This window comes from Ursus americanus, chromosome 1, assembly GCF_024610735.1.
Source record: "Ursus americanus isolate L20-20 chromosome 1, mUrsAme1.1.p, whole genome shotgun sequence".
NCBI lineage: Eukaryota > Metazoa > Chordata > Mammalia > Carnivora > Ursidae > Ursus > Ursus americanus.
In genome coordinates, this window is record NC_142127.1 from 96,981,781 (window position 1) to 97,009,768 (window position 27,988).

The following is a 27,988-nucleotide window of genomic DNA, read 5'->3' on the forward strand; positions in this document are numbered from 1 at the left end:
TAAAGTTTTGGAAAACATCTTATAACCTGGTGTTCATCCAGATTGAGCGTAACTTTATATTTTGCATTTATATGAATTATTTACCCGGAGTCAGCTATTGTGAATGATTTAGAAGTATCCCTGCATGGGGGTATTCTCGAACAGTTCTCTCCGCCTTATAAATAGTCATCAACTCCACTTTCCCAGCCCTATTTGCTGTCAAAGTAACACCAAGTTTTGTTTATTGTTCTCTCTCTATTTGGGTGTGACGGTTGGTAGCTGAGAAAATATACAATTGAACTGATACAGAATGATTTGTGGTTTGTGATTCTACTTCTTTTTTCCCTCTCTGCTGTCTGTCCTTTGACCTGTCTCACTTCTCATGCCTCCAATTTATGCCAATTTAAAATGAATCCTGCTCTGCCCTTTTCTAGTTCTGTGACCTTAAGCAAGCTATTTACTCTTGCCGTGTTCCAGATTCTTCAATAATGAAATCGTAACAGTAATACCCATCTCCTAGGGCTGTTGAGGAGATTAAATAAGTTAATACATGTAGAACACTTAAAATAGTATCTGGCATATGTAGAACAAGTGGTCAATAAATGTCAGTGGTGGTGGCTGTTATTTTTCTTCCTATTCTTGATACCTTAATGAGGTCCCCTCGCCATTTTGAATCTCAATTTCCTTACCTACAAATTTGGGTCCATAATTTTTTTCCACTCAAATGAGTTCCAGGGACCCGAACAAGGCACACAGAAGGAGGAATCATTAGTAGAATGTTGGCTAATTAACACCGGGGAGCTCTTGACAAAGCTGTCCTCTATTTTCAGGATCATTAGGAGTTGGCCGTGCTTGGACTTGTGTCAGACGGTCATTAGCAGATGTCACTATCTTTCAGCTCAAGGGCTTGCCAAAACCTCCATGCAGAGCTGAGAGAATTCATTTTCTTCCAGGAATCAATTCATTTATTTTTGTATGTTATTTATTCATCAATCAGAGGTGTTCTGGTGACGACAGTACTGCCCTTGACATTCAAAAAGACAGGACTCCATGCCCCAGGCAAGAATTTTCTCATGTGTCTCCAACCCATGTGCTCATGCAGGGCAAGAAAATGCCACATGCAGGGACATCAAGAGTTGACGATAGTCCAGAAAACATCCTGTGGGAACATTTTAGGGTTTTAGTTGATGGTGGAAAAATATATAGCCCGAGAGACATGGAAGTGAGAGGAAAAACTGCCAAGGAACAGGGATACGTTGGCTCCCTGCACAGTCTGCTCTTTGGAATAGTTAACTCTTCAACTCTCTTTTCCCACCATTGCCCACTGGAGGCATGTGTCAGTGTTGCCATGGTAACAAGCCAGTTGAAGCTCTTTTGGCTGTGGATGTGTAGACAGTAGTTGACATCTCAGATGCCTTCTTACGTAGGACCCCAAATCACGTGTTTATATTGACTAACAAGTGGTCAGGGCCCTTTCAAGTGACAATTTTTGACTTCTTCAAAAACTTGGAAACTACTGGGGTTAAAAATGATCTAAATGAACACTGCCCAGCCCTCTTTCACCTCACCCTGTTTTTTAATTATGTTTTTTCCAGCACTGTTCACTACTGCTCTGTGCTCAATTAAACTTATTTCTTATATTGTGCTTTTATTATGGCTCATCATCTGTATTCCTCACTACAATGGAAATTCTAAATGCCAAGCACACTGTCTGTTCTGTGTCGCGTTTTCTTGGGTCATCTTAAACAGGGCTTGCCATGCCAGGTGCCGCATAAACGTACAGAGAAACAAAAGGCTAAATATGAACGCCTATCAGAATGCCAGGCATTCTGCTGAATTCCTTTTCTTGGCTCTCTTTTCTGCAAATTGGTTATTGGACTGTCAAGAAAGGCTTAACCAGACAGTAACATGTTGTTAAGGGCATAGGAACTTACAGCTTTCTATTTCTTCAGAGATATCTATGGCAGCTCTGTTGTAATTGGTGCATTTTTGAATGGCTTTTTTAAGGTAAAAAGAAATAACATGAAATTTACTATCTTAACCATTGTTACTGGTGGATTGGTTTCAATTGACTCCGCCCCCCAGTTTTATTAAGTGATAGTTGACAAACAACAGTATAAGTTTAAGGTGTAGAGCATAATGATTCAACTGACGTATATTGTAAAATGATTATCACAGGAGCTTAGTTATCATCCATCATCTTAGATACAAATAAAGGGGGGAAAGGGTGTTTTTCCTAATGACGTGAGCTCTTGGATTGTACTTTCTCGGCAACCTGCCTGGATGTCTTACAGCAGCGTTAGCTATAGTCATCATGCTGGACATTCCATGTCTAGTACTTACTTATCTTATAACTTGAAGTTTGCACCTTTTGGCCCCCTTCCTCCAACATAACCCCCTCCTTTCAGCCCCCACCTCTGGTAAGCACAAATCTGATCTTTCTTTGTCTATTAGCTTTTTTTTTTTTTTTAAGATTTATTTATTTATTTGGGAGAAAGGGAGACAATGGGGTGAGGGACAGCAGGAGAGGGAGAGAGAGAATCTCAGGCAGACTTCATGCTGAGCACAGAGCCCAACACGGGGCTCAACCCCAAGACCCTGAGATCATGACCTGAGCTAAAATCAAGATGGATACTTAACTGACTGAGACATCCTGGCACCTATTAGCATTTTTTTTTTTTAAGATTCCACATACAAGTATCATACAGTATTGGTTTTTCTCTGTCTGATCTATTTCACTTAGCACAATGCCCTCAAGTTTCTACCATGTTATTGCAAATGGCAGGATTTCCTTCTTTTTGTGGCTGAATAATGTTCCTTTTCTGGATACATTTTAAATTAAAAGTAATACATTTAATCTGCTTGGACTGGCAGGTGGTTAGTGTAACTAATTGGGACATTTGATCCATTTCTCTGTAATTTAGGAAATAACTGCAAAATAAAAATTGTATTTTTTACTGGAAAAAAAAAGGAATGGTTATCTCTGTTTTCAGCAAATTTTGAAAAAGGAAAAGAAATGCATGTGGTTTGATTGGGGAATGGACATCAGAACCTCATCCTCTGGCAGTTGAGAAAGAGCTAGAAGAAGCTCTTGCTGTTGCATGGAAACCTATTTTGTGTTTATAAGGATTTGGGTCAGACAAGTACAAAAACAAAACAAAACAAAACAAAACAAAACAAAACAAAACAAGAAACCAGTGTTGACAAGGATGTAGAGAAAAGGGAACCCTCATGCACTGTTGGTGGGAATGTAAATTGGTGCAGTCGCTATTGAAAACAGTCTGGAGAGTCCTCAAAAATTAAGGAGTCATGAATGGGGCCCAAGGCTTCGACTGAAGCATAAAGCAGCCAATGTGGACATTTATCTTGTCATGTATTAGCCATGACATATGTTATAAACTCAACTCCATACTTCTGCTGGAGTTAGAATTTTCTTGCTTTAAAAGTATTATATATTCCTTGAAGAGTTACATAGGTTTCTTTCCCCTTCCCTTCCCTCCTTTCCTTCTCCCTCCCTCCTATGTTCAATTGCCCTTCCTTCTTTCCTTCCTTCCTTCCTTCCTTCCTTCCTTCTTTCCTTCCTTGGCTAGGACATATTCTACACAAAAAAATGCCTTTAAAATATTATTCTTATGAACATTGGGGTGCATGTGCCCCTTCTTTTCACTACATCTGTATCTTTGAGATAAATACCCAGTAGTGCAGTTGTTGGGTCATAGGGTGTCTCCCTTCAACAGACAAATGGAGAAAGAAGATGTGGTTTCTATATACAGTGGAATATTACTCAGCCATCAGAAAGGATGAATACCCATCATTTGCATCGACATGGATGGAACTGGAGGGGATTATGCTAAGTGAAATAAGTCAAGCAGAGAAAGACAATTATCACATAATTTCACTCATATGTGGAACATAAGGAATAGCATGAAGGACATTAGGAGAAGGAAGGGGAAAATGAAGGGGAGAAAATCGGAGGGGGAGACAAACCATGAGAGACTACGGACTCTGGGAACCAGACTGAAGGTTTCAGAGGGAAGGGGGATGGGGGGATGGGTTGGCCTGGTGATGGGTAGTAAGGAGGGCATGTATTGCAATGAGCACTTGGGTGTTATATGCAAACAATGAATCCATGGAACACTACATCAAAAACTAATGAAGTACTGTATGGTGACTAACATACCATAAAAAATATGTATTATTCTTTATAGTTAGAATCTGACCCTTTTGACATGGTTTCCTCACAAATCCACGAGCACCTGGGGGGGTTTCTTTAAACAAATACGTATTGAATATCCATTTGGTACTAAGATAGGTCAGGTACTGGAGGGACAATCTGGAAGGTGATAGTGACTGAGTTGTAGAGTTCTAGAGACGTGGTCTAGAGCAGGATTCTGAAAAGCGCATGAAGAGTCCTCCTGAAACCGTACAGGTAATCACTGAATTATACATACATTCAGTTTTCCTTAGATTTTCCAAAGATCTCATACCACAAAAGTTTTCAGAATTGTCACTACATTTTTCTTTGTCTCTCTGAGTACTCTCAAATGTTCCCTCACCTCTTTATCCAAAATTACTCAAAATCTGATTTCTCTACATCTTGCCCGATGCATTGAGGAAACCAAGAGACAAGCTGCAGCTTGATGTTTAATAAGAAGCCTGTTCAAATCTTTATTTCATTGAGACGCGGAATTCCATAACAGCTGCTTTGCTCCTCCTGGGAATATCACCTTCTCCGTTCTCTCTTACAAAGAGCAAGTTGTAGAAAGTTGCAGCTGGAAGTGATTTCATTTATCATATTATCTGCATCCTTTTATCTGTTACATTAAAAAGCAAAACAAAACAAAATGTTTCAGAAAAAAAAAAAAACTAAGGTGCTGGAGAGCACACACAGTTGGGACTGGAAATGGCTGCTTTTTCTATAGATCCTTGCACATAATTTTAAAAGATGATTCCGATGTTGAATGAAGGAAGAAGGAGACACTGATCTAATTGAGGAAGTCTTTACTAGACATTTCTAAGACTTTGGTAAAAGGTCAACATGTGGCCTACTGCCTTTTTCACTAAAAATTATGTTGCTTGACTTAAAATAATTGGCTTGGTGCTTGAAACAGTAGGCGAGAGGACCCTTCACACACGGCACACGTGTCCATGAAGAATCCGGTACACTTAAAACTAGAGGCTGTCCTGGTTTTATCCACCTTCACTCAATTTCAACAAATGGTGATTCATTCTGTTTTCCTCTGTAAGAAGCAAAATTCTCCTACCTTATCTGTGTCGCATGTTGTTGTTTGTGATGTGGCAAAAGAGGGATGTGTTTTGAGTTTTAAAGATTTGGGTCAAACTAGTATAAAAAAAAAACAAACCCAAGGGGGCGCCGGGGTGGCTCAGAGTTAAGTGTTTGCCTTCAGCTCAGGTCATGGTCCTGGAGTCCTAGGATCGAGCCCCGTATTGGGCTCCCTGCTCGGTGGGGAACCTGCTTCTCCCTCTGCCTCTGCCTGCAGCTCCTCCTGCTTGTGCTTTCTCTCTCTTTCTCTGTGTCAAATAAATAAATAAAATCTTTAAAACAAAAAAACCCCAAAAGAATCCCCCAAAAAACTCAAGAAAGAACCAGTGTTGACAAGGATGTGGAGAGAACCCTCATGCACTGTTGGTAGAAATGTATATCGGTGGAGCCACTACAGAAAACAGTCTGGACAGTCCTCAAAAAATTAACAATAAAAATACCATATGATCCAGTAATTCCTCTCTTGGGTATTTACACAAAGAAAATGAAATCGCTAATTGTAAAAGATGTATGCACCTCTCTGTTTGTTACCGAGGATTATTTATAATTGCCAAGAAATGGAAGCAATCTAAATGTCCGTGGATAGATGAATGGGTAAAGAGATTGTGGTGTATAGATGATGGAATATTACTCAGCCATTAAAAAGATTGCAATCTTGCCATTTGTGGCAGCATGGATGGACCAAGAGGGAACCATGCTGAGTGAAATAAGACAGCCTGAGAAAGACAAATACTGTATGATTTTCCTTATGTGTGGAACCTAAAAAAACAAAACAGAGCAAACAAACAGAAACAGGCTCATAAATACAGAAAACAGACTGGCGGTCGCCAGAGAGAGGAATGGGCGGAATAGGTGAAGTGAATTAAGAGTTATAAGCTTCTAGTTCTAAACTAAGTAAGTCACGGGGATGAGAACTACAGCATAGGGAATGGTCAGAAATATTGTAATAACACTGTATAGTGACCAGTGGTAGCTGTATTCATGCGGGGGGGGGGACACTGAGTAATCGCTCTGTGGTGCACCTGAAACCAATATAACCTTGTATGCCAACTACACTTCGATAATACAAATTAAAAAAAAAATAAGACTTGGGCCAGGTGTTCAGCCCAGGGACTACATAATCTGCCAGGAAACGATCTTTGCACCTGGGTTCTGTGGTGCTTCGAGCATCGTGGTAGAATCTGGAGTCCCTGCTGCATTCTAGGCCGTAAACAGGCACAGTAGAGATCAAAGCAGTAAACAGGACAGAGTTCAATGAAGCAGTGAGAATCTTCCAAAGGCAAATAAATAACTGGTGATAACAATTTAACAAAAGACCATCTCTGTAGGACATATGCGCAAGAAATAAGAAGGAGATGTGAAAACTGAAAGGAAGCATATGAAACTGAGTATGGGGTTTTAATGGGCAGGGGGGAGCATTTTAAGGGAGCTATTACAGGAAATGGAAAGTTTAGATGGTCAAAGGATTCTTGCAGCAATACCAATGGATTGCATTTTGTCAGCTTCTCTTGAGCATAAGTTTTGGGGATGGAAGGACAGCTCAGATGTTTTCTTCCCTGTCCACTGCATTCAAATGTGTCTGTACTCAATTGGCCTCCAAGTCCTGCTAATAATGTCCTGAATATCATTTAAATGCATCCCAAAACCATGAAAGCATTCTCAGTTCTGTGATCAAATGTTCTTATGCAGCTAACATAAAAGGCAGTTTTTTTTTTTTAAGATTTTATTTATTTATTTGACAGAGAGAGAGAGACAGCCAGCGAGAGAGGGAACACAAGCAGGGGGAGTGGGAGAGGAAGAAGCAGGCTCCCAGCAGAGCAGGGAGCCAGATGCGGGGCTTGATCCCAGGACCCTGGGATCACACCCGGGGCCGAAGGCAGAAGCTTAACGACTGAGCTACCCAGGCGCCCCTAAAAGGCAGTTTTTTATAGAAAGTGTCACTTGCTTACGTCCAAAAGTAATTTCATAAAAAAATCTCGAGAAGCTTAATAGACCAGGTAGCATTCTCTGGTGAGCTAAGAAGAACATTTTGGTAGAATTCTGTTTTTGGAATTAGTGGTTGAACGTCGTTAGTTGGAAACCAAAGTTACCCATGGCCTACTAGCTTTCCCAGTGGGCAAGGCTTTGTGTAGGGATTAGGGTGGAAGCCACAGGTGAGTCCAAGGTGGCTCCACCCTCACGGAGCTTACAATCATCACAGTCACTGATGCCCAGAGACGCAGGTATCCCATGTACCACGCTAGAAGCAGATTGTGGAAAGGATGTCAGGAAGCCTGGCTTGCTAAACCCTGCAGATCCCGAAAAGAGGCGTGTTTTTGGGTCATGCCTTTGGCTGGTTCCTAAGAGCTAAGCTCTGAGCCTTGGACTCCTGGACACCCCCTTATTTGTCTTAGACGAATTTCCCCAAATTCCCATTCTTCACCTCACAAGTGATCAGCTCAATGGCCCGTGCCCACTGATCAACTGAACAAGGCGTTTGTTCACCAAATGCAGGAGCTTCTGTCCTGTCTCCAGTGCCGGAAGGTTGACCCAGCCTCAGCCTGGTCCAGCCTACAGCCTTTTTTAAGAAGCCCCTCTGGAGGGGGTGCATGGGTGGCTTCGTCAGTTAAGCGGCCACCGGTTGGTTTCAGCTCGGGTCGTGATCTCAGGGTCAGGATCTCAGGGTCACAGTCTTGGGGTTGTGAGATCAAGTCTGCGTCAGACTCTGCGCTCAGCACAGAGTCTGCTGAAGATTCTCACTCTGCCCCTTCCTCCGTTCCTCCCTCTCAATCTTTCGCCCCGCCCCCAAGTAAATAAATCTTAAAAAAAAAAAAAAAAAAAAAGAAGCCCCTCCTGAGAACAGATTGAGCTCAGGATACAAGGGGCTGTCCCCTACTGTCCCATCACGCCACCCCTACCATCTCGGCTGGGCCACCCCACTGTCCGCACCTGGCTCTTGGTGACTCTCACTGTGAAAGAAAACCTCTTTTTGCTTGGCCCTGAGATGCTGGCGGGTCTCCCAGTGGGAGCATTCTCACTGTTACCATAACCTCTGTGCCCCTTTGCAACAATCCCTTTCTCCTTCTTACTATAATCCTTTCAAATAAAGTCTCTCCTTGCCAGTGTCCAGAGTTTATTTTTATTTGACGTTACACTGTACCGACTGGACAATCCTTTACACAAGCATATTTATGCCTTCTTATTAGTGAGTAGCATAAAGTGCTCAGAAGTCTCAGTGCTTTATTCGCACAAATTCTAACAATTTATTTCCTGAATTCAAAGAGCACTGATCCATTTACCTCTAAGCCTGATAAGTTTCCCTCTAGTGTACTGGAGTCTAGGTCAGTTTATCCCCAAGCCTTGTCTGTCTTGTGCTTCTTTCTCCCATCCCCCAGACTTGCTGTAAAGGCCACAGCCCACGGGCCTTGGGAAGATGAGAGGGAAAGGCCTGGTTATCCAGTTCCTACAGGGATTCCCTAGACTAGAGACTACGGGCTACACTACAGGCTCCTCTTCCTTTACCCTAACACCTTACAGAGCCCCAGGGTCTACCTCTTCAGTGCATTATTTATACCAGCAGCCCCTAACTGGTGGTGATTATTGTCACCAAGGGGACATTTGGCAATGTTGGGAGACATTTTTTGTTGTCACAACAGAAGGAAGTGGTTACTGGCATCTAGTGGATAAGGGCCAGGGGTGCTGCTAAACATTCTAGAAGGCACAGTACAACCCCCTGAATCAAAGAATTATTTAGCCCCAAATGTCAATAGTGCCAAGGTTGAGAAATGCTAATTTTCATGAATATCACTGATGCTAACTAATTTACTCAAAGACCATTGGCTTATTCGAAAGTTGAACGTGTAACAATGAAGCTTATCTAGAGGATAATCTACCTTCATCCAATCATATCATGGCTCTTGTGTTCTGAGGCACTTAGCCACTTTTGGAGAAAAAAGGATCCACAATTTGGCGACAAAAATTTATTGATTAGTTTGCAACGTTAGGTACGACACGTATATAACTTGATCACACGGTTACAATCCAGTATTTGTGCTTTATAGGATACGTAAACATTCATTTGAGCACAACAAACGTCTACACACAATATTCTGGGATTTTTAAAAAATAAATATATCCTTTTCCATTTAGTAGCACAAAGAACTTTCAGCTTGAGATAATGGATACATTTTAAAATTTGACATTTTGTTAATGTGACAAATTAAACACATATCCTCAATTTGAACCATTAATAGAATAAATGGCTGGTGAGTACTGGGGAGGAGTCCTTGGTGTGTGGTGAAGAAGGAAGTAAAGCTTACAAGCTTTCTTGACATTTTAACATGTGATTGACGCATAAGGCCGGCATTGATGGCATGGGGCCTTGTTCACACTTAAAATTACTTCACAATTTTTAAAAATAGAGTAAAAGCATGGTATTTCAGGAAATCTTTAATAAACACCTTCTTTGGTCAAGAAAATAAAGCCAGTGTACCTCATTTAGTTGAAGGGAGAGACGTGAGATACTTCTATTTTTCAGAAGAGTAAATGTCTGTTATTAAAATAAATTAAATGTCATAAGATTTTCTTCTTCCCACATGAAGTGCCAATATCTTTGAATCGGGAAGAGTGTATGATCCTAGCGGGTTACGTCAAATCCTGCGTCTGTCATTTTAAATGTCACCCAGGCAGTAGGTCTGCCATACCAGAACCAACACACTGATAATAAAAGCACTGAGCTCGAGTGTCAAGATACGACACTTAAGACAACAACCCCCTCGTGTTTTATGAAGCTCTAATAACTCAATATATTATTTAAGATAATAATCTCTTCATAATTTACAATAAAAATAAAATGAAAGTTTATATCTTATATAATTCAATACACAAGCAGATTTTATCTCAAAAGACTTTTTTTTTTTTTTTTTGTAAGAAAGCTCTTTCTTATGGTAGGAATTCTGTGAGCATGATACCCAAGTAATACAGAGACGGAAACAAGACAATCTTCAGTCTTTCTCACTCTCAACTGAAAACCAATAGTTTTCTGGTTAGTTGGGAACACAGATAATGTTGGGGAGGTGCAGAGTACTATCAGTGAGTTGAAGTGAATAAATGAAATCACCTCGGTAGAGGACATCAATCGTCAATAATACTCCTGCACTTCTGTTGATAACCACTGATACTGGTCTGATAGTGAAAGTCCTTTGTAACAAAATTCTGGAAATTTCTCACCCGTATCTGAAGTGTTGACCAGTGCTGAGAGCCCCTTAATCAGCTTGAAAAGGTAAAATAAAGGTTACATCATAGTTTACAAATTTTGACTAGTGACTTTGCTTCTAGTTGATTCACATAATTAGAGACACTACACATCATTTTATATTATTAAAAATATTTAAGAACAACCTGCCTGGATTTGGGGCCTCATTGTAAGCTTTCAGTTTAGGGCCCATTAAAATATTTGTTTCTCCAGCCATTCTAATACAAGCTCTTTCGAACTCACTCATAGGTTGTCTTGACTTGTACAGACCTATTGCTTTTCCTCAGATTTATTCCATGTGCAGTAGACTTGAAGAGCAGATTTTTTATAGCTCTGCTGATGTGATGGGATGTTTTGAGAAAGTTTAGAGCATTTAGAGCAAACCACTGTAATCTAAGCTGGAATAAAGGAAAGGAATACTCTAAGGGCTTAGCTGTCTTATCCCAATTCCAAGAGCCAGTCAAAGAGACTTGGGGTCCGCTCCTTCTGCTCCTCATGCATTTTGCAGTACTGAACAACTGCATGAAAGATATCTCCCACTTTCCAGGACTTCTGCTGAACCAGCCGCACGACATCTAAAAACTAAGATAAAGCATAGAGTTAGGACTCACGTATCACAGATGAGCCTCAAAGTCATCTCATTCAATCATTCTTCCAAAGCCAACTGCTGTCTAGGCTATATTTTTAGTCTTTGGTGACAGGGGACTATTTTCCAGGACAGTCTATTTTCTTTTTAGACAATTCAGACTGTTAGAGAGTTCTTTCAAGTGAACTGGAATTTTCTTCTTCAGAGCAGTTGTCATCCATTGACTGCCAGAGACTAGATGGAATTCTTCTTTCAAGAGTCTGTCTTTCAGATATTTCAAGAGTTTCCTCAGGTCTGCTTTTCTCTGGGTTGGACTCTCTCTGATAGGACTCTACAGCATAGCTCCCAGCACCTTCTACCTGTCTCAAATAATCTCTCATTGGATGTATACATTCAGGCTAAATAAATCAGGTGCTAAGCTTTTGGGTATGGTCACTTACTGGCTCCTCACTCCATGTTGAAAAATCCCTTCCCCCATATCATCACATTTCGAGAGACGTTGGCTTTCCATTGCAAAAGGAAAAAGAAAGATTAAAGAAACAGCCTAGACTGGTCACCCAGTTATTGGTACCAGCTTCATTTGACCACAACTTAGAGACCACGTTTTTGGCTGCAGGTGAATTGTGAGTCGAAGTGTTGGAAGATGGAAAATCATTGTAGATTGTTCCCTTCATGACACTGTGGGATGAAGCCCAGGGTGAAGGCCTCTCAAACTCCTTAGGCAGATACTTTTAAAGAAAAGTGACAGTTATTAAAGGCCAAAACCTATAGGAAGTACATTTGGGCATGTGATCTCATTCAGCTCTGTCAACAACTCTGTGAAGCAGGCATTTACAGATGAAAATTGAGGTCTTGTGAGATGAACACGTGTGCATGATCTTTAGGATGATGTAAAAAAAGAGACAGATAGGAGGCCAATGGCAACTACCTTATAGATAATAATCCCCCAGGGAAGGACAACACCTAAGCCTTATCTTACTATCTTGTGCCTGTACCTGATAGGTGTTCAGTAAATATTTGCTGCATGAGAGAAGGAACAAATGACTAAATGTGAGTCAAATACATTCAGAATGACCAAGAAGACTATGTGAAATATGGGATGGCATCCAGAATCATCAAGGATGGACCTCATCTAAGTATTCATTCTTAAGTTTTATGTAATGTATTTACACGTATGTAATTTAAACATGGGGATCTTGAAGCTGTTTAGTCAATAATTTTCTATTGATAGGATGCTCCACAGAGGTGGCTGTAGGCTGAGGCTGAACGGAGCCTAGACTGGAGAAACGGTAGCGGGCAAGCAGCCCAGTGAAATCTGATCATGGAGCATTTGTCTTACCGCCTTGTGACTGACAGTGTTGTGTATGTTGTGGGGTAGGATAGCCAGGACCTCTCTTCACTGTTCACTAGAACAGCAATGGAAGGTTAGCTCCATTCAGCTCCCTTGGTCTCAGTGATAGCATTTCAGAGACAACCAGTTGTTTGGGACCCCTTTGCAACTTTTGCCTAGCTTCCTGTCCGTCAGATTCCTGAAATTTTAGGGAGCTTAATGTTTTAGGTGAAGACTTTGCTTAAAAGGCAAATACCTTCAGATAGGAGAACATTCCTAGCAGCTATTAGTAATTTACGGAGATGCATAAAAATAAATTTGTGAGCTGTTATTTATATCTTGGCATGTATGAATGATCTGAGGCTTGTTTTCTGCTGGACAAATGATGAAAACATGAAGCAGCAGAGAAAAAGAGAGAAAGGCTAGGATGTCTTTGCATGATTTGACAAATCAGACTTTTCCAGCTCTTATTGGAAGTCTAGAAAGTAGGTGTTACCAGTGGAGATGGCTTGAACATCAAGTTTCTGAGGTTTCATTGTGAGAGGTTCATAAGTTGGTGACTTCTCTTCAAGACTTCCCTCAAGTGTCACCAATGGCCTTAGGCGAAACCCAGCCCTTGAGGTTGTCTCCTCTCCCTTAACATGTCTTATAAAGATGCAGTCAACATAAAATACACAGAAATATAAAATTAGCCTCAGCTCCTTTTTTTTTTTTTCTCTATCAACTCTGGCTCACTGGGCTACCATTTTGTTTCCAACTTTTATCCCTGAGTCTCTGCTCTAAGAGACAATCAAAACTCTGGGGCAGATGTTAATATTTGCTAAGCCCTTCCCAGAAGGCTCTCAGGCTCAGACCTCTTTAGAAGCTCAATTACTAGCTTCTTTCCATCTGTTTACGACTTGCTGAAGGAGGATCTCCCACTGTGGTGATGACCACAGGATGATGTTCGCTGACCCAAAGTTGTCAAATGCCCCACCAGGTAGCCACACTGCCATTAGTTTGTGGAATGGTCACAGGCTAGAATCTGTGTCATGATTTCTAAATCCAGTCTGATATCCCAATAAAGCAGCTTTTAAAAATGATCTGGTCCCACTAAATATAGCCTACTCTGAGGATATGATGACTTAATCTCAGACATCAAGACCTTGAAACATCTGTGGGTCTGATGAGCAAGAAGGCCTTACACTTCCTTTTCTTCCTTGACTGCAAGAAATTTCTAAATAAAAATGAGTCTAAGATTGTGAAGAAGCCAGGAAAGGACATTCCCAGCTTGTTACTATAGCCTTTAAAACCATATTCAACTTAGCAGCTGGCCCCAGATCTTTCATTTTGCCTGTCCATGTGTTTGCTCTGGTAATTTTATAATCAGCTTCAGTATGTCAAGGATCTGAGTTTTTCATTCCAATGCACTGAAAAATAAAAACCAAATATTTTCATTTCCTGCCATGTCATAATCAATAATAATTAGGTTCCTTTTCTATAGAGCATTTCCTTGAGCAAATATTTTGTCTTAGGAAACTAGAAGAATTTATATCCTGTCATAGTGTAGCATTGGCAGACTCATTTGAAGAAGAGTGTCACATGGTAGAGGACCTTTATGTTCACAGGCACATTTACTAAATTAGATCAATTGTTTACAAAATCCTATGGTAGAATCTATGGGAGTTGTGGCAAGCTGTGAGATTTTTAAAAAACACTCAGCTTGGATTTCTGAAAGTAACTACCTTCTTTTGCTCCAAGGCAGAATTCCATTTTATTAAGCACAAGTGAGTTGGTTTTTATATTGCTCCTGCAATTATGGCCTGTAGAGCCATGATTATCAGCCTTGGCTGTACCCTGGAACCACCAGAGACCTTTAGAAAACTCCAATGTCTGGGCTTCATACCAAGAGGAGATTCTGATTTAATTGGCCAGAGTGTCTGGGTCTATAAATCTCCCCAGGTGATTCTAGTGCACACTGAGTTTGAGAACCTTGACAAAGGGGTCAACTCAAGATAATTTCTTACATTTATAAACAAAGGGATTTAGTATCCATTATGCACTTAATGTTGGTGTTCTCCACCAAATTCATATATTGAAACTCCAAAACCCAATGTGATGGTATTGTGAGGTGGGACCTTTGAGTGATAATTAGGTTTAGAGGAGGTCATGAGGATGGGTCTCCTGTGATAAGATTTATGCCCTTATAAGAAAAGGAAGAGACACCACAGCTTGCTCTCTTTACCATATGAGGACAGAGGGAGGGAGAGGGCCCTCGCCAGGAATGGAATCTGCTGGTACCTTGATTTTGGACTTTGAAGCCTCCAGAACTGTGAACAGTAAATGTCTCGTATAAGCAGCTCAGTTTATGGTATTAAGGTAGTCTCAGTTAAGACAGTATATAATTCTTCCCTATTTTTCCTTCCTATCTTCTCTTATTGTCCTTCCACCACTTTCCATGTAGAATGGAATGAGAAATTAGAGGTGAGGTCATGTCTCTTCTGACCCTCACTTTCTTGAGGAAGTATGCATCCACCTGTTTCTTCTCTTTCCTCTGTTCTCTGCATTGCCTCCAAGAAAAGGAAGTAATTCTCAAATGCATAAAGATGAAAAAGGCACTGATTTACAGTGAAGTCAGTCATCAGGCCATTCCAACTCACAGAAGCTCATTAGATTTAGAAAAGGAGCTAGGATACAAGGTATCTAAAAGGCAGAATAATTGGCCAATCTATGTCATTTTTAAAAAAACCAATTACCTTCATGATTTTTTTTTTCACTTTGAGTTAAGTAGATTACATTTTAAAAAAATTCTTTATTTAAATTCAATTTAGTTAACATACACTGCATTCGTGTCAGGGGTAGAATTTAGTGATTCATCAGTTGCATATAGTGTCAGCCACTGTGAATGATGTTTACAAACTGTTTTAGATCATCAGGCATTAGGATTCTCAGCGATCTTTGCCCTGGAATTTAGGATACTTAAAGTGCACCTCAAATTCTGCCAGTCCTTCAAGATATTTCTTATGGAAGGGGGTCTCAAACTTTATACTCATCACAATGACTTCACTTGAAGGAAGTTGTTAAAAAATGTATACTTCTGGGCCCCACTGTATGTGATCAAGGCCAAGGAAAGGCCTAGGCATATGAATTGTAAATAAGTGTCCCAGGTAATTCTGTGCATTTAGCTCATAGTTGAGGTGTGAGAAATCCCACTTCCAATGTGTCTGTCATCTCCCGTTTCTAAAATAAGCTTCCATCACATTTCAAGATTTCTCTTTAACAATCTGAGCTTCTCCTAGTCTATATTCACCCTACTCTGGGTCCCTCCTGAACTAGGATGGAAACTCCATGGGTCGGAAATATTGTCTCTTTTTGTTCCCTATATTCCCAGAGCCTAGAACAGTGCCTGGTGTATTATACGTGCCCGATAAACATTTGATGAATGTTCTGAGTGTACGACTTTCAAGTGGACATAGCATTTTAGTGAGTAGAAAAAAACACCATGAAAGAGAAAGCTTAAAAACAAAAGTGTCATTTTATCAGAAAAGAGTGACACTACGTGGAGCACTAAAAATGTTTGGAATTTGCCTTTTGAATTGAAATGGGGCTGAAATTCATTATAAGCTGACTTTAATTAAGTGCCCTTCAACTCCAAGGTCGATGGTGGGAAAGATGAGCTCCTTCAGTATTTACTCTGATACCCTCTCCCCTTTAGCTCACACCTGTACTGTCATAAGGTAGGGGGGTGGAAGAGTGGGGCACATCCTAGCGGGAAAATTGCTAACTAAATTTATTTTAAAAGTTCAGAATTCATACAAATGGGACTCAGGGCATAGATCTGTGAGTGATGTTTAATACTCGAGTGATGGTGGGAAAATGACATTTCTGAACTTAACAGAGATGCTTCTTTAATCTTCCCCAAACTGAGAAGGAGCCCGCGAGACACTGATGCTTTTATGTGTGACACAGCCTCATGGGAGGCCACAATCTCTCTTCCACACTACTTGAAAATAACTACTTAACTAATTAAGAAAAACAATCAGAAAGAGGTTTCCAGATGCAGCACTGATAAGAGAAAGGATATCAACATTTTGCTTACGGGTTTGCTTTCTTTGACCAGTTCTGTCTCAGAAAACAAACAGTGCCCATTTATGGACAAGCCACTCTGTGTAGAGAACGTTCACTGACTCTGAAAATAATTAGCTTATTTGTCCCTAAAGTTACATTACTTAGAAATAAGCTCCTTGACCTGATGCTACATTGAATGAGTAAAACATTGCTTCATGTTTTTCTTGATAACACTAGTGGGGTGTTTATTTTCTCAGAAAAACAGCAATGAGCAAAGGCAGGTATCCCCTCCGAGAATTGAAAATTAATGAGGATAAATAAATATCAAGTCTGGACCTGATTTACATAATCAAGTTAGTAATCAAGTTGGTGACACACCCCTTGTCTTTTCAGCTGATAAGGATTTATGAGACACATCACTACGTTGTTTCTTTAAAATGGTGGATTGTATAAAAATCGACTTCATTAAGAGACCATCAGAAAATGCACCAAGTCACGCTCTGGAGATAAAGTTGGAAACCAGCCTGTCTTTCATTTTTCCAGGAATTTGAGGATGCACTTTTGAGAATGTTTTTGTTCTTCTCCCCAGGGCAGGGAGTCCTTAGGATCGTGTATGACAAGACGGAGGGGTCCAATGTGGAATGCTCTTTCGCTATACTCTTTGCGCTGGGCAGGCTGGATGGTAAGGTGGAAGGAGAACGTATCAAATAGGGAGCCACTCATTACCTTGACAACAAAGGTATGACAAGTGTAGGGTAGTATCTAGATTCAGACGCTATAGAATGGTAGGAAGTCCTAGACACGAAGAGAAAGATAAGCTATTGGTTGAAGAGAGAGGCTGATGTGGGAGAGGGCAGTATAAATTAGGTCTCTTTCTCAGTTTTTCCAGTAGCCAATGCCATTGGCTGGTGACGCAGAAATGGGGAAGCTGTTCTAATTACCATGTACACAAGCAAGGTGGTAAAGGATTTTTCATTTCAGGCTGCTAGATTTTGACAAGGAGAATTAAAACGCAATTATATATTTTTTAAAAAATCCAGCTCATAACTCCAAGGCAATTTAACCTGAGAGAAACACTACTGAGAAGTTTCCAGGACTAAGCTCAGCCATCCCTATGAGAGGACTCTCTCATGGGCCAGCCTCTCTGAGCCCTGACTTGCTCATTACAAAGGGATAATAATAGCCATTGGCGCTTCTCACAGGGTTATTGAGAAACAAGTATAACGCATTATGTGGGGGTACTTTGTGACAACAAGACATTAAAAAATGCTCCATGGCAGTGATAGGAAGGATCCTAAAACAGCTCCCAAGATTTCTGCCCTAATCCTCATGACCATGAATAGGATGAAAAAATTATGCCCTTATTATGTACATGGCAAGAGGGATTCTTTAGTTAATAATGTGTGAATCAAAAAGGAGACTATCCGCTGAACCTAATCTCATTGTATAACCCTTTAAAAACAGTTTTCTGGTTGGTGGCAGAAGAAGTATGAGAGGTTGACTGCATGAGAACATGGAGGGGTCCACATGACAAGGAATGCTGGCAGTTTCTAGAAGGGGCACAGCGAAAAAAAAAAAAAAAAAAAGGTCCTCAATCCTACAACCACAAGACCCTGAATTAGGACAACCCGAACAAACTTAGAAACTTGTTTTTCCCCACAGTTTTCAGACAAGTGTTCAGCCAGGCTGCCATCTTGATTTCTGCTTTGCAAGTCCCTAAGCAGAGAGCAAAGTAGAGTTCACCCAGCTTCTGGCAACAGAGCTGGGCAGTGTTGTTTTAACCTAGCAAATTTGTGACAGTTTGTTACACAGCAATCGGAAGCTCATACAGCAACATTATTAATAATTTGAACATCTTTAGAAGGAGCATGCTTTTAAATTAGGGGAAATTGAGCTTGAAGACATTGGCGGATGGATTTGTGCTTCAATCTTAATAAATAAGATTCTATAATAGTTAGTGGGAAGTTTAAGAGATAGGGAGAGTGATAGTTGCTATTAATTTAGATGTTGGCAAGGTATCTATTCCCCGATGCCTAATGCAACCCTGTTCAGTAGAGGATTACACATGCCTCTCGTTGACACCATGCCACAGTCTGTTTTAAATATCAGTATGGCCTCACTTTAGTTTCTTGTATCTATCAAATCTTTCCCTTCTACCTTTTATTTAATTGAGTGGTATGAGGAGGTTGGTTCCAGAGCAAGTAAGCATCAAAACAAAAACAAACAAAGAAACAAAACACTAGACTCTGAGAAAGTTCCCATCTCCTCACTTCACTTTCTCATTGTCACCAAGGAGCTGAGATCAACTGAGGGTCAAAGAAACAGTTATCATGATTATCTACATGCAGGTGGAAGGTTTCAAAGTTCTAGTCACAATTTTAAGGTGAAAAGAACAAATAGTTCAAATTTAAATGAATTGACTGGGAATTTACCGAGTTTCCAGCAGTGATAAAAGCACAATTTATTCACATCCAAACACAGGAGAGGGTACCTTTTCGATTCGGTTTTCCTGAGATTTCTTAAAGTAGATGGTGGGGATCCCAAGTTCCGAGGCAGCTATCCACTGCAGAGTGGCTCGAAGTTCAGCATCAGGACACTCTGGCTCCAGGTCAAAGTTGATCACCAGCAGGCTCCCCTGGGGGCTGGCTGCTCCCACCGGTGCTCCAGAGGCAGCTTCTGAACACAGACACAAGTCCAAGCTTACTACGCTTTCCACGGGGAGATCACAGGCAAATTGTGTGTCAAAATGATGGGAATGTGGCTTACCCTCTACGTTTTCTGACTGTCCTTTAAGAATCTCCTTTTCTTCTACTAATTCACTTTGGGAGAAAACAACAGTATATGGTTGGTAATGTTTAGGAAGAGTAAGTTGTAAATGGACAATGAGGTGATGGATCTTATTGATCTAAAAGCTTCTGAAGTTCGTTCTAGATCTATTGTTTTCAAAGAGGGAAGTAACACCGGGGAAATATCGGTGTGGCTGTTACATAGGATTATTGGGTCTGCAATAAACAGCCCTGGCCCTTTAAAAAGGCCAGAAAAACTATGTAGTTTTGTTGGGGTAATTGGTGTGGGAGGTTAAGAAATGCAGCTTTCTCTTCTTCTCAACTCCTCTTCCATAAACCTTCACTGGTGTGAACAATCAAGGAAATATCTTCTAGGCCACTAGATCTGATTTGGAGACTTATCCTTCTTCTGTATTTGACTTATCATTTAAAGGACCATATGTTTCCATCCTGGCACAGTGATGTTTTTTCCCCCTAAACTATGATAGCAACAAATGTACATTGTAGTCTAGGAAAATATTTTTCTAATGTTTGTGGTTCTTTGATCGGAAATAAGGGAAAAAAACAGCCAATGAACAGCAAAACTTAAATTGTACAACAAAATATCTCAGTTAAAATGGGGATTTTTCTTTTTCTATCAGGAGGATGAAGTAGGCTGGAGGTGATAAAAGACTAGAGACATAACTGAAGTATTTCATTAGATAAAGCCACCTTCCGTGTTTGAAGTGTTTTCATACAGTGAGAACTTGTTAGGAAGCCTTGATGTAATGTCAGGACTCAGTAAATGCTTCCCAAATGAGAGCATACGTCCCAACAGCTGAAAGGAGGTGACCATCTTGGGAAGACTTTGGTTGCCCTATGTTTTTGTAGGGGCTGAAAATTCAGAATAGAGGAGTTCTTAAAATGTGTATTTTTATGAGATTATTCTCCCTTCTATTTTCTATTACTGCTAAGATTTACTGGCTGTAAATTCCACTGTATTCCTGATGTTGACAGAGTCTAGTTGTGCACACGGAATTATTTCTAGAAGAATGACCAATTTCCCAAGGGTCTAGAGTCTGTGCTAGATCTCTGCAAGTGGATAAGTGAAATGACACATGGTAGGGACAGTTTCTGCTATCGCAGAGCTGCAGGATGCTGATATGGGTGGTGGGCATTTTGGTTTTGCCTGAATGCATCTATGTGGGGGGGGGGTCCTAGGCTCTAACCCTGGCGAAAGATGGAAAAAGGTAGCTAAACAAATGTTTCCTGAGAAAAATAAATTTACCCCAAAGTAATTTTTTCTTTGTATTTTGGCTCTACTCTTAAAAAACCAAACAAAACAAATCCAAGATCATGTGTACATTCACCTCTACTTGTGAATAATGGCGGTAAGGAACAACAAAGGATTGAGTCCTTCAATCACTAAGCATTACTCCTGCAGGCAGGATACCTGACTTCATAGTGAAGCAAAAATGACTTAGCTATAGAGAGTAACTGAGGAAGTAGATTCGGGAGCAGCATTCATCTTATATTTTGCTTTAATTTTTCTGAGATGACCAGATAGTCATAAGCTAAGTTGTAATGGTCAAAAATAGATTTTAATTCATTTACTTTTCCAGAATAATTACAAATTCTGGATGTAGCCCTGACCTTAGGCTCTCCTTTTCTGCACTGGATTTTGTGTAACACATGTTGTGCTCCTCGAAGTGCATTTCCCCTTGGTCTTTTGGAAGATTCCGAGGTCTTGGGAAGCAGAGTCACTGTGTAGTAATGACATATCTACATTGTGGCACCGTTTGGTAATAGACACATTTGGTACTGAATGTCCCAGTTGTCTACATGTGAAAGAAAAACCATTCATATTATATTCTATTGAACAATAGTCTTTGTTGGTTAGCATGGTGTGATTTAAAAGGATTTCACTTCTCTGTGTCCAATGATGTAAAATGACTATATTTCTGATTATATGGATAAACTTTTTCCAAAATGATTTTATCAGAGGGGGCAGATTTGAAATCCAGAAAACAGTGGTGGTAGGAAAGGACTATTCTAAGCCCCAGTTCTTGCTCCAGTGACGTGGAACCATGGCGGTACAGACATGATGATTCAGTGGTTGGGGACAGTCTGAATGATCAAAATGGATTGCCAGATGGAATTAGAATAGTGGTCTCACAATCACTGCATCTCAGTGGCTACTTACTTAATCATGGGAGAAGATGGCATGCTTTCCTGATAAATGTCCAGGTCCATAGTGCCAAGACTGCTAGTGGCACTACTGTTGCCATTGCTGACAAAGCAAAAGTTTACATATTAATGCCTGTCTCCACCACCTGGCCACACTGCCAACACTGACGTTCCATCTTTCTTTCTAAGAGGTCCTTCTTTTAGTCCCCAGAAGAATATTGTTGGGGGACTCCTAAATTAATGCTTATTTCTGGACAAATTACGGGAAGACACAACAAAAGACATTTTTGGCTTCAGCCAGTCATCATCATCATTGTCATCATCACTGTTTTTGAATTTCTGCACTGGTGTCCTACCTACTGGGCCATACCTAGTGGGTGACAATCAGCATGACTTTTGTCTTCCTCATTCTAGCTATAGTGAGGATGTTTATCTGTCAGCAAGAGACTCTTTGGTATACCCATGGAGACTGAGATACTTCTAAGAACGCTGGCTGGGGGAGGTATCAGAATGCTCATCTGCCTGCTTCTTGACTTCTGACAGAAACCAGTAGACACACGTTCCCCTTTTGCCATTCAAGGGGCTTTTCTGAGGGACATTCCACAGAATATGCACCTGGCTGACTGTTTTCCTGTGGGACTGCAGAATTTACAGATATGAAGTTGGGCAATGCCAAAGTTTCTTTAGCTCCTTTATCATAAAATCTTTGAGAAGCAGCATCTGATACCTTGTGTATCATGGAGAAGGAGGGCTGTTGAATCATTTTCCTAGGTTACACAACCAACATATGGTCTAGTTACTAGCTTGAAACTTAGTTGCTGAAACATAGTAGACTTGAGCCAATTTTTAGGCTCTGTCTGTACTTGCAGAATGGAATGCATCCAATTTCAGTGAACCCATCGAGTTTCCTCATACTCTCACTCTTTCCTAGGGACATCTCTTCCAAGTCAGGTTTCTAAAGGGTGAGTGTCGTGTGTCATGTAATGACACAGTCTTCCCTGGGGAGTACCATGAGTAACAAACTGGACTCCTTCAATTTCAAATTCCTGCTTTGGGTTTTATGTGGGGCATTGAATATGTTCACTGATTGAAATCTGATGCCTCAAACATTGCACTGAAGGCAATTAACCGCATAAAGTTCTGCTAAGTCTAGAGATTTAAATTCTCTTTGTTTTTTATCTCCATATTGTAATATTTCCCACCAGTCTGGGGAGATTTTAGACAAAGTGTTTAACACTGTGAAATTTTCCTAAGTCTAAACAGACTAAAGTGCCAGAAATAAGACTGTCAACGAGCCATTACACCCAAATGCATCTGAATCCCGTTTTCCCACTGGCCTTTCTGGAAAGTCTGCAGATTTTGTCCGGTATCAAATAAGACTTGGGGCAGAAATGTGGAGATTCTTTTCATTTCCACCTCACAGAGGGATGGTGTTTAGTTTATGTCTCCTGATGGGGTTGGGTCTTTCCAAATCTGATCTCTCATTAACTCCTCTCTTGCTTTCTCAGAGCAACAACACACAGGGCAGGGAAGAGAAAGGGGAGAAACAATTAGGCCAAACAACACAACACAATGTGGAAACACTTGCCTCATGTAAACCCAGCCTGGGTTGCATCTGAAATACAAATGAACCAGAGAGAAAGTATCAAACACACCAGGTGTAACAGCAGCTCTTATTTAAAAATTCCCAGTCGTTATTGAATGCACTAGCTGGGGCTTACAGAGAAAGGAATACAGCTGACTCTTAACCTCGGCCAAGGTAATTAAAGTCACGCTGGATATTAAGAAAGCTCTCAGCACAAATCATGACAGGCAGGCACCCTGACCTAGCAGGAGCTTTCTTTTTTGCTCTACCAGGGACCCTTTGTAAAGAACCATTTAGAAAGTATTTTTAGAATCTGTGTTGAGACCTGCTTCCCTGGGAAGTCAAGTAACAAGCAGGTACCTCATGGATCGCTCGCTGAGCTGCAGAAAGCTGCTCGTGTCATCCAGATTGTCCTCCTCATTGGCAAGCTGGGACCAGCTGTCCGTGCTCTCCCCACTGCTGCCGGAAAGGTTGGGGAACTCATCGGGGGCTCTGCCTTCTGCCGAGACTTCAGCCCCTGCTACATTTCTGGCATCGAGACTGTCACTGTAGATGGCAAGATAGCATTACCAAGGGAGGAGACACAAGACAGAACTTTTCATGGGGAACTTGCTGGCTGCTCTGTTGAGCGTGGGTTTCTGCCACAGTGAGCAGGATATCCGTGGAGATGGGTGGAATTTTTCTTTCAGGCTATTCCCTCTCCTGGTGCCCTAGGTCCCATTTTGCCTTTTCAAGATTGCTGTCTGTCAGCTTCCTCATCTCTTCATTTTATGTCTTTCTACTGACTCCCTCCATACATTTCAAGAACGCGCCGAAGCCCCCTGGGCTGCAGACATAAGAATAAATGTGGGGCAGTAGTGTTTCTAATGAAGAGACCCAGAGCATCCTCCCCAGAGATTATGAGTCATTGGTTCTGCAAGGAGACCAAGAAATTTGCATTTTGAACAACACTCCAGGTAATTTTAATGCAAGTGTCATGTGGACCAGGCTGGGAGAAAAGCGCCCACCCGCTTTCGGAGGTTTCCCTAGTCATACTGCCTGCAAATGCCTCTGAGCACAGTTTGCCTTTGTAGCCACCCTTTTCCACCATCCTCTCCCTCTGAAACCTCTGATTTGTATCAGCACTGCCCATCTGGATGAGTGCTTTTTTAGGTCAAGTTGCTCTCCAAAGCATTTAACCCTTGATCTGACAGGCTTTTCTCCTTGCAGCCTTCGTTTTGCTCCCTGGCCTCCCAGGACTTTCTGCCTCTCTGGTCACGCTTTGCCAAGAGCCTGTTCCCTGTGTTACCTCTCAGGGCCACCTTCGCCGGCTCTGATGGCTTCACTGCCCTCCTTTCCAGTCTGTCCCTAACAGTTTCATCTACTCTCCTGCCTATGAAAATTCCTTCTAAATCTGAACTCCAGCCAGAGCCCCTCTTCCTGCTTCTGGGGCTCTCTTTTCAGCTGGTCTTCTGAACATATTCAATCTGTCTTGTTAACATTTTGAAATCAACATATCTTAAATGAATTCTAATTGCCTTCCCATCCTCTTCCTGTGTTTTTTATTTCCATTGACCTTTCTGTCTCTGGCTCATGAAATTATCTTAATTTACGTCCTTCTAAATTGTTTGAATTTAGATTTGGAAGGAATCTCATAGATTTCCTGTAGATTAGGATACAGAAGCCCAGTGAGGTTAAATGATTTGTCCAAGGTTGTAACAAGAGTTGGTACCAGACATTAGACCTTAAGTTTTGAAACTTGTGGGCATTGCTCCATTGCTCTTGGCTGGACGATATTGTATTGGCCTTCTCACAGCTGAGCCCCAACTATTTCTCCTCTTTCAACCATATGCTCCAGAAATTCCATTTCTAGGAATTTATCTTCCCAAACCAAAAACACTAATTTGAAAGGGCATATGCATGCCTATGTTTATTGCAGCACTATTTACAGCAGCCAAGATATGGAGACAACCTAAATGTCCATCAATAGACAAATGGATAAAGAATATATAATAAATATATACAATGGAATATTAGTCATTAAAAAGAACACAGTCTTGCCATTTGCGACAACATGGGTGGAATGAGGTGGTATTATGTTAAGTGAAATAAGACAAACACCATACGATTTTACCTTTGTGTGGAATGTAAAAACAAAACAAATGCTGGGAAATCATATAGTGAGGTTTGCAACACAGAAGGGAAATCCCAAAGTTATGAAGCTTGGAGCTCACATAGGAGCTGCTGCTGATACATTTGCCCCTCCTCTTCACCAGGGAGAGAGAGAAAGGAGAGACAGAGAGAGAGAGGGAGAGAGAGGAAAAGAGAGAGAGAGAAAGGGAGGGGGAGAAAGAGAGAGATCACTTACAAACAGATCCAAAAGTTCTCTACAGAAAAGAGGAAACGGTCTCTACTTCACCACCCTGGATGGTAAACAAATAGCTCCAGAAATGTAAATCTCGTTATCTTTCTAAAAGTTTCTATCTTTAGGGTTAGTATTCAATCATCCTTCCATCCAGGTGCCAATACTCTTTGTTTAGAAAGCCAAATGTACAGAAATATGAACATATTCATGCAACCTTTCTCCTGACACTGCCAACAGATATCAAAAATTAATAGTATAGTAGAGAAGGACATTCATAACTGCAAACAAAAAGCATGAGTGTATCTCTCAGGTGACAACAAAAAAATGCAATAATCTGGTGTAGTGGATACTAGAATGCTTTTCTGGGCCATTGCATCCTGACTGCAGAGAGTATTGTCTGTGGCCAGGGCACACTGGGAATTACCAGCAGGCAGAGAATTGCCTGGCCAAGGTTGTACCCTCTCTCAGTGAGCATCCCAACAACCAGCTGATACAAAGACACCAAAGGCCAGTTCTTGTCTCACTTGGCATCAAAACTGACAGACCATTCCCTCTTCAGGGATTCCTGTAGGATGTGCTGAAGCCTCAGGTGCAAACATATTTGGGGCCACCCTCTCTCCATACAATCTTGCTTTTCCTGCCTCCTTATAGATGAATGTACACATATCTCTGGAGAGCACGCCCTACTAGATTATCGGCCTGAAACTCTCCCTCTTAAGTTCTGTTCCCGGGGGATGCAAACCAACATACTTAGTCTCCTTCGTTCAAAATAGTATATTGGCTGCAGAGAAGTCTTTGTAATTCTCTTCAATCTTAGGATTAGTACCATTATCCTTTCTCCAAAAATGGTCATACTTGAAAAGTTTTTAAATGAGTTCTAATACAGAGAGTAGAGTTTCAAATGTATAAATTTTGGGGTTTGATGAAAAATTTCCTTTTTGATATGTGAATTGGCTACCTAGAAAATTTCACAAAAGCTTTGGATCCTTGCCTCTAGGACCCCTTCCCAAGCATTCTGGATAGGTACAGTATTAAGTGGGGCTTTCTCTAGCATGCTGTGCTACTAACACTTGATGAAAGAAAGGGTCTTTATAAGCTTGACTTTCCTTTCTCAAATGTTGAGATTTTTCCAAATTGAGCAGGGAGTAAGTGACAGAATGGCTGCAACCAAAAAGACATTGGGTGAATTTAGTTAAATTCAAATGAAAGAAAAGTTATTGAAGACAAATGGAAATAATACACGTACTCCCAAAAAAGGAGTAGATAAGCCAAGTACTGAGCACAAAGGAGAGGCTTCTAAAACCATCTGTTTGGTTAGGTAAAAAGAAATTTCCTGGATGAATTCTTTACCAAATTAGGACCTTACATTACTAGAAAAACTCATTCCAGGATATTTCTCACTAAAGCAGAAGCTAAATCTCAGTGATTGACATTGAATATTCAGGTTAAAAATGAGTCTGTCAGCATATTTTATTTTATCTAATTTCATGCTCTATTTACAGTAAATCTGATATTCTTTGTCACAGAACTGGGAATTCAAAATGAATAATGATTATCTAAAACACTGGTTTTCATTTTCTCTTGAGATAAACGTATAACTCTGCTCATTTATTTATGAATAATGCACAGACGTGTTATGTAGATGTATAGAGATGGCCTTTTTCCTTTTCTGTTTTCATAGTTCACATGCAGAGCTTCAGAGGACTGTTCTAGCATGATATTCAAATCAATTGTAGAATTTCTGAGTAAGCAGGGACCTCAGAAATCATCTAGCCTGATGTTCCCCCAACTTAATTTACTAGCAAGCCACTGTGATGATTTTTGCCATACCAGCATTCCCCTGTATTATGTTAATAATAACAATTGTAAAAATGAGTTTAGGTGATCTAAATGTTTATTTTAAAAAGGAATTTTGAGTCATCACTGTAAATGGAAAATAGAAATCACTTGCCATCGGTAGAAGGTAACAACAAAAATAAATATAGAACTACAGTAAAAGCCCTCTTTCCAATGGGTCATCCAGTTTAGTTATAAAGTTCATTGAAGGGGGAAATCCTAAGAAGCATACACATTTTTTAAATTTAAATTTTAGTTAACATACACTGCAGTATTGGTTTCTGGAGTAGAATTCCGTGATTCATCACTTACATACAACGCCCAGTGCTCATCACAACAAGTGCCCTCTTTAATACCCGTTATGGATCTAGCCCATCCCTGCCCACTTCCCTCCATCAGCCCTCACTTTGTTCTCTGTCTTTAAGAGTCTCTTATGGCTTGTTTCCCTCTCTTCTTTCCTCCCCCTTCCCATATATTTACCTGTTTTGTTTCTTAAATTCCACATATGAGTGAAATAATATGGTATTTGTCTTTCTCTGACTTATTTCACTTAGCATAATACCACCTAGTTCCATCCATATCACTGCAAATGGCAAGATTTTATTCTTTCTGATGGCTGAGTAATATTCCATTGTATGTATATATACACCACATCTTTATCCATTCCATCAGTTGATGGACATTTGGACTCTCTCCATAGCTTGGTTATTGTTGATAATACTGCTATAAATGTCAGGGTGCATGTACCCTTTGAATCTGTATTTTTTTATCATTTGGGTAAATACCTAGTGGTGCAATTGCTGGATTGTAGG

General features: G+C 40.6%; 1 protein-coding gene across 2 annotated transcripts in view; it reads right to left on the reverse strand.

Annotated features, from left to right (window-relative positions):
* Positions 1–9,207: 9,207 nt before the first annotated feature.
* Positions 9,208–27,988, reverse strand: part of SPHKAP (SPHK1 interactor, AKAP domain containing) — a 168,352-nt gene continuing 149,571 nt past the window's right edge. The window contains exons 8-12 of one of the 2 annotated variants that reach the window (XM_045775316.2): positions 23,357–23,542; positions 21,428–21,514; positions 19,226–19,278; positions 18,951–19,135; positions 9,208–11,078 (exon numbers count right to left, since the gene is read on the reverse strand). In XM_045775316.2, the coding sequence (XP_045631272.2) occupies positions 10,935–11,078; positions 18,951–19,135; positions 19,226–19,278; positions 21,428–21,514; positions 23,357–23,542 (655 nt within the window). In that variant the 3' untranslated portion in view covers positions 9,208–10,934. The remainder of the gene's footprint in view (positions 11,079–18,950; positions 19,136–19,225; positions 19,279–21,427; positions 21,515–23,356; positions 23,543–27,988) is intronic. The other variant, XM_087864117.1, reaches the window with a different exon arrangement.